This window comes from Brachionichthys hirsutus, chromosome 11 (assembly GCF_040956055.1).
Source record: "Brachionichthys hirsutus isolate HB-005 chromosome 11, CSIRO-AGI_Bhir_v1, whole genome shotgun sequence".
NCBI classification, from domain to species: Eukaryota; Metazoa; Chordata; class Actinopteri; order Lophiiformes; family Brachionichthyidae; genus Brachionichthys; species Brachionichthys hirsutus.
Genome location: NC_090907.1, coordinates 12,343,571 through 12,350,886, shown reverse-complemented (window position 1 = coordinate 12,350,886; position 7,316 = coordinate 12,343,571). Strand labels below are relative to the sequence as shown.

Here is a 7,316-nt window from a genome sequence, read left to right as displayed (position 1 = left end):
GTACAAAAAGGAAAGTACATTGAGTCGCTATGCATAAAAGCAGCAGGGGCAGCAACCAGAAGATTTTACCATGTTTCTGTGCCCGTATTTAATTAATGAGCCAAAAATGCATCAAGTTGAAAATGTATTTGAATGATGTCCATACGACAGAGTCCTGTCCACACTGCCTGTGCTCTGTCTCCAATCTGTGCCTCATGTCCTCCTAAACAACCCCCATATCGCTGGTCCTTTAACCTTTCGCCTTTCACGCCCTCTATACGCAAATGCTCAGTCACGCACACACACACTCATGAAACTGGAGAGGCACACAAGTTTTTTTTCCATGGTGTCATGTAATTCAGCCCATGTAAAGCTACTCACACACATTTACACTGATCCATCATCAGCGGACCTTATAGTGTACAGAACACTGTTGCATGCCATCATTCCAGGATGATGGAAGGTGACGCCCCTTTTCTTAACTAAATAACTTTATGTCACACAGTGAAACATTTACTGAAATAAACATGACTGCAAGATGCCTGCATCTATCTTGAGTATCTAATCTTTATGTTATTATGGCGTTACAGTATATCTAAAAAAAAAAAAGTCAACTTTCACCTCCACTATATTTGTGTTACTGATTACATTCCAGATCTTATATATGTCTAGAAATGAAACTCATGCATCTGCACATTTTTAAAAATACATCATCACACATGATCAATAATAATGAATAATAATTATTATATTCTACCACTCTGAGTTATATACTTATGTACCTTCCTACTGATTAGCAATGTAAATGTGGCCTCTTCGACCAGATTCCTCAGCAAGATCTTGAACTTCTTTAATGCGTAATCTGAAGCTGCTTAGATGCGTTGTTAGTCCTGTTATCCCAACAAAAAGGCGTTCCCTCTAAACTTTCGACGATCTGATTATCCGTTTTTCACATTAAGGCGCTGCAAAAAATGGTGCAAAAATAATTATAAAACGTAAAGCAGATGGAATCAACAGTGCTATCAAGCGTTAGATTGGAGCGCCACAGGTGAGTATGATTTACGAGAAAACACTTCATCTTCATCTTGTATTTAAATAATTCCATTATTAGGATACAGAGAAAGCAGCATGGTAAAACATGATTCAAAATGACTTCCAATTCTACTGCATTTTAAAACAGCATGATTATCCGCATGCATGTCTCAGTGCGTGTGCCAATGCATATGTGCATAAGAGTACATGGCTACAGCTTAATGAGATGTGTGTATGTCGTTATTATCCACGCGGCACAAACAGAAGAGACGGATGCAGCCTATGCAAGTCAGCATATTAAACACACGGGGCTCAAAGGCTTGGGTAGGCTGCACCAAGGATCAAAGGATAGAGAGAGAGAGAGACAGAGACAGACCAAAGAGGTGAAGGAAAAGCCAGATCACAGGAAACAAGAGACAATGACAGAAGGGAAGAACAAGAGAAAAATAATGTAAAAAGAAAATGGCAGATATGGAGCATGAGAGCGAGGTGTTTTGTGTGAGGAAGAGCAGGCAAACTTTCTGCTGATGGCAGTGACTGTCTCTGCCCCCCCCCCCCCGCCCCCCCCACACACACACACACACACACACACAATGGTCCTGGGCAACAAAGCAGACAGCCAAATCAGCACAAACGTGTCTGCAGCTAAATGGTGTGACCTCTGACCCTACACCATGCTCCAAAGAGCTCACAGCCAATGAGGAGTGAGAACACTGCCTCTATACGCTCAGGTTTGCTGTGAGTGTATATATATATACATCCTCACTCAGAAGCCATCACTTTCTGCAAAGGTCCGTCAGGTTCAGGCTGCAATCGTAAGTTTCTATAGTCTTCTAAATATTTTTTTGTACAGTGAGAATTGTTGATTTTTAAGCAGATATTGTGATTCGTAAAATAATGTGGCTCCTCTCTTAAATTAAATATTGGCATACAATATAGGATGTCGTAATTTTACGTTTTAGTACTGCTGTCAGTGGATCGTCCTGAGGGAAGCTGCAAAAAGAAAATGTGCCAAAAAATACAGCTTAAAAAAATAACTCTCTTTTTGGAACAGATATGGCAAGGGAGAAAATTTTATTGCTGCTTGGAAGATCAAAACATTAAACAGTTGAAAGGCAAAAGAGGGTCTTAACATTAAGGAGTAATTAAATTCCATCTGCACTAAAATAATTTTGTTGTTGTTGCTTTTAGTTTACTTACTTTTATAATGTCAAATGGTTGCACATAATAATTTATCTATAGCTATCGTTTGTTTCAGCTAAGGTAACTTGCATTTTTTTCTTTAAAGTTGAATTTGCATTTCACTTTTTGGGTTATTTTGTCCGCTATTGATTTTATGTGGAAGTGACTGTGAAAGTAACATAATCCTGATGGCTGATTGTTCTTGCTATTTTACAGTTCAGTCTTGTTTGCCTTTGAGTTCATGCTGAATTGAAGCCGCTCTGAGCTTTTGCTCTTCTCTCTGCAGATATCATGTCTCACTCTGGTGCTCAGGGCAGTATTGGCAGCCACTCTGCCGTGGGCCTGCATACTCACAAGGTGCGTAACCTCGTTTTTTTTTTAACCCAAGAACTAATGCATTGGAAATAGGACAACAGCAACAGACTCACTGAGGACGTTTCATTTTCCAGATATACCTCTTTGAATATGAAAACTTCCAAGGCCGCAGGATGGACCTCTTCGGAGAGTGCCGAAATCTGAACGAGAAGGGTTTTGACAGAATCGGCTCCATCAGGGTGGAGTGTGGCCCGTAAGTCCCCGCGGTGGCCGTCCAAATGCAGCAATCGGTACCTTCTGCCAAACTGAACAGCATCAACTCTTTGTCCACGCATCCAGCTGGGTGGGCTATGAGCAGCAGAACATGACTGGGGAGATGTTCATCCTGGAGAAGGGCGAGTATCCGCGCTGGGACACGTGGTCCAACAGCTACAGGTGTGACCGCTTCATGTCAGCGAGGCCCGTCCACATGGTGGGTATCAGGGTTGTTTTCCATGGAACACGTGCTGTTTATCGCAGTTGATTGAGTCACTTCACTTTATCGTTCTATCAACACGAGGGATAATGTAGCATTAACAATTATTGGCTAAAGTGTGGTACTGTGCAGAGAGCAAACTTGATGCTGTATGAACAACATAATTAATCGTCTTAATTATCTCCGCCGATGTGATGCGGAAGTTATGGGATCGCCGGTGTCTGTCTGTCTGTCTGTCCGCCTGTTAGCAAGATAACTCAAAAGGTTCTGGATGGATCTTGATGAATTTCACAGGAAATGTCGGGAACGTTGCCAGGAACAGATGATTACATTTTGGTGATGATCCAGCAGAGATCCTGGATTCTGGATCAGTTTGAAGCTTTTGGTAACCTTGCAGTCAATGGAGCTTCAAAATGTGTTCCTCAATATCGCGGTTGATTATTGACCGATGTTTATAGAATTTTCCACAGTCATGTAGGGTGGGTTCTCTATCTCACCACCGAATTTCTACTGTATCAGATCCAGAATGACATTAGGAAAAAATATTACATTTTAATATTGAAAACTCCATTTACGGATTCAACAATCAGTTAAAAATACACATCAACTCCGATTCCCTTTTACTTTTCATGGTTGGTGTATGAAGACACCAAGAACAATTTAGAACCTTTTGATGATGATCCAGATCACCATGTGGACGGTGTGAATCTAATTATGAGGGGAATGAGCAACTTGGCGGAGGTCTGCGCCCTCTGTGTTTTTCTAGTCTTAATATTGTTGTGCACCAAAACACCATGGATAAGTCCTTGTGCATAAACCTAATTTATCTTATATTATAGGATCCCCAGGACCACAAGATTTGCTTGTACGAATCTCCAAACTTCGAAGGTCGTAAAATGGAAGTGTGTGACGAGGATATTCCAAGCCTGTGGTCTTACGGTTTCCAGGATCGTGTCGCCAGCATTCAGGTCACCGGTGGAACGTGAGTCATCTTCTATGTGGCCGGCCTATAAAACAATATTGATGACAGCAATATTTACCTCCGCCGACGCAGCGGTTATGTAATCACCGGCGTTGGTTTGTCTGTCTGTCTGTCTGTCTGTCTCTCTGTCTGTCTGTCTTCTGCCAAGATAACTCAAAAAGTTACAGCCGGAACTTGATGACATTTTCAGGATGTTGGGAACAAAGGATTACATTTTGGTGATGATCCAGAAGAGATCCTGGATTCTGAATCACTTTGAAATTTGCAGTAACATTGCAGTCAATGGAGCTTTAAAAAGTGTTCCTCAATATCTCGGTTGATTATTCACCGATGTTTATGGAATTTGCCACAGTCATGCAGGGTGGGGGGGGGGGCCTCTATCTCACCGCCAAATTTCATCTGGATATGATCTAGAATGAGTTAATGAAAAAACATAACATTTTAACATTGAAACCCCATTTACAGATTCAGAAATTAGTTACAAATACAGAGCAGCTCCGATTCACGTTTACTTTTCATGGTTGGTGTATAACGACACCAAGAACAATCTAGAACATTTTGGTGATGATCCAGATCACCATGTGGACGGTGTAAATCCAATTAGGAGCGGAATGAGCTGTTTGGCGGAGGTCTGCGCCCTCTGAGTGCTTTTCTAGTTTTTTTTTAAATTTGTTTTGGTGTATTTTAATCACACATGATTCTCTCTCCAAACTATTGCCCACAGTTGGGTAGGCTACCAGTACCCTGGATACCGCGGATACCAGTACGTGTTTGAAATGGGGCCTTACAAGCACTGGAATGACTGGGGAGCCAACCAGCCCCAGATCCAGTCCATCCGCAGAGTGAGAGACATGCAGACGCACCGCCGGGGCTGCTTCGAGATGACTGCATAGAGAAGTCCAGCAGACTGTGGGCCGGCGAGAGGGAATGGCAAGGGGTCAAGCTTTCAATGCAGCTTACCATCGCTTGGAAATTCTCCAACAGCCAATTCGCCTCAACATCTGTTGGCTTTTGAATATTGTTAGTGCTTTTACTGGTGGGATTTGGGAGCGTGTGGCACCGAGATCACAGAGCATCTGCAACACCCGTAAGACCAGTAGCAATACTCTGTCTACAGACGTCACAATAAAATAATGTGATTCATCGCATGCAAGATAGCAGGATCATGGGGGGATTAGCACATTTCAGTTGATAGTTTGTGTGTTTTTAGTTTGTTCAAATACTATTACACCCCTTTGTTTTATTTTTATTTACTTGCCTGTGTGTTTAAGTTGACATGATGCCAATAAGCCTGTTTTCCCAAAATGCACCCTCGATTGGGATCCACATATTTTAGGGATTAAAAAAAAGATTCACTCTTGACTAAATATTGCCATGAATGGTTCTCAGGCCCTGCAGTACTTCTTCCAGGCAGAGGGAGGCACTGTCTCCTTCATCACTTCAGCGATGGGAGTGGAGGTGGGGGTGTTGTGGCCCCGTCTGTGACAACAAGGGAACGGTGGCAGAGCAGGGTTGTGTTTTGCAGCTGTTCTTATCATCCTATTAATGTGGCTGTCCTGATTCACATTTTACACTTTCTCAGGGATGCTGGCATCTGGAAATCAACTTTCCAATAAAAAAATAAAATAAAAAGCCCCATGAAATAAAGATATTAAAAAGATGGAAATTAGTCTAATGTCCAACTTTGTTAGAATATTTGTGTTTTCCTAGACTTACAGGGAAATGTTGCTCATCATTAAAATTGGCTGTTTGTTCTTCTGTGCCTTGCAGCAGGTGGCCCAGTGGTAAGCACCGTTGCCTTACAGCAAGAAGGTTGCAGGTTCAAATCCAACTTGTGTCTGTTCTGTGTGGAGTTTGCTTGTTCTCCCCGTGCCTGCGTGGGTTCTCTCCGGGTTCTCCGGCTTCCTCCCACCACCAAAAACATGCAGCTTAGGTCCAGGTCGTTATTGAAAATGAATTAATTACCTGATTCAATAAAGGTTAAATAAAAAAAAGTAAGCAATATTATCATCAGGTCCGTGGAGCTTTTAGGTTCCATCAGCTCACTGCATTATATTCATTTATTTGACATTGGGAATCAATAGTGAAACAGTCTGGAAAGTGTGATGAGGTGAGCGACAGACAGAGTAAATCACAAAACTAAATGCACTGAGTGACAAACCGGTGGAAGCACAGAGGAGAGGAGGCGGGTGGCGCTGGGTGGAAATGATGAAAGGACAGATGAAGAGGGGATACCTTAAGGTTAAGTGGCAAAAATGAACTGGCACTGACAATGGAGGCGTGATCAGACCTGGGGCAAGGGGGAACCCAAGGGCCTGAACAGATGACAAGAAAAGAAAAAAGGAAGTGAAATGCCTCAGATATACTATCGTACATGGAGAATGCCGCTTTCAAAATAAAACAGGAAATAAAACTCTCACAGAACAGACACATTACTCAGCTGTTGAGATGTGGGGGTTTTCAGCAATAGGTTTTGGTTCCTTCTCCTTTAACACAGTGTGAATATATTTTTGTCACAACATTTTGAACCATTGTTACATTTTTCTTGTCACACTCATTATCTAAATGTGTGTTGTGACTCTGCGTATTTTGCATAACTGAATATAGAATTAAATATTTGTCTGCCGGGTGGGCTATGATTCCAGCAATAATGCAAGCAACACCTTTTGTATCACCTTGAAGAGATCGTTAGTCATTGCATCACATCCACGACGTGACACCACGATGACGTCACCGTGAGGACAACGCCGCCTCACTTCTTGTATGGAGAGAAATTTGTTTGTTTTTATGCAATCAAACAAAAAATTAATTTGCAACCAAAAATAATGATGTTGATAGATAATAATAGCCTTGTTTGCAAATTATTATTTTTTTTTTGCAATTTCTTTTTTTATTTGCAATTTTTTTTTTTTTTTTGCAAATATATATATTTTTTGCAAATATTTTCTTTGGTTGTAAATTAATTTTTTGTTTGATTGCATAAAAAGAAACAAATTTCTCTCCATACCTCAAGATCCTCTCCCGCACACACTTTCATCAAAATCAGGTGACAAGTTTTGGAGAGAAATAAAAATCACCTCCCAGTCGTCGGTCATTAGTTTATTATTTGACACCTGTGACCATCAACAGGGAAACGCACGTCGAGTAACGCACTAATCAGTAACTGCTCCCGAGCAGCGCCTCGCCACGCGCGCACGCACGCACTGGCGAAGCAGACGGCAAGGAGCGCAGCGCCACGCACCACCGGGACGGTTTAAACCCGCAGGATTTGGATTAAGTGGCTTTCGAGAGAGCCGATGAGCCTTGCGCGCCGAAGGGAGGGCTCTGGGTGCACTGATTTTCTTTTTATCT

General features: G+C 41.9%; 1 protein-coding gene across 1 annotated transcript; it reads left to right on the top strand.

The window, feature by feature from the left end:
• Positions 1-2,484: 2,484 nt before the first annotated feature.
• On the top strand, positions 2,485-4,858 carry crybb1l3 (crystallin, beta B1, like 3). Its single transcript, XM_068745167.1, has 5 exons — positions 2,485-2,550; positions 2,643-2,761; positions 2,848-2,980; positions 3,823-3,965; positions 4,690-4,858. The coding sequence occupies exons 1-5, from the start codon at positions 2,485-2,487 to the stop codon at positions 4,856-4,858; spliced, it is 630 nt and encodes a 209-aa protein (XP_068601268.1).
• The last annotated feature ends 2,458 nt before the right edge of the window (positions 4,859-7,316 follow it).

Bases quoted from the DNA above. Each gene is read 5' to 3' on its own strand.
- crybb1l3 (XM_068745167.1), top strand. From the start codon at position 2,485: ATGTCTCACTCTGGTGCTCAGGGCAGTATTGGCAGCCACTCTGCCGTG. The intron at 2,551-2,642 runs GTGCGTAACCTC...TTCATTTTCCAG, and splicing joins TGGGCCTGCATACTCACAAG to ATATACCTCTTTGAATATGA. The intron at 2,981-3,822 runs GTGGGTATCAGG...CTTATATTATAG, and splicing joins CAGCGAGGCCCGTCCACATG to GATCCCCAGGACCACAAGAT.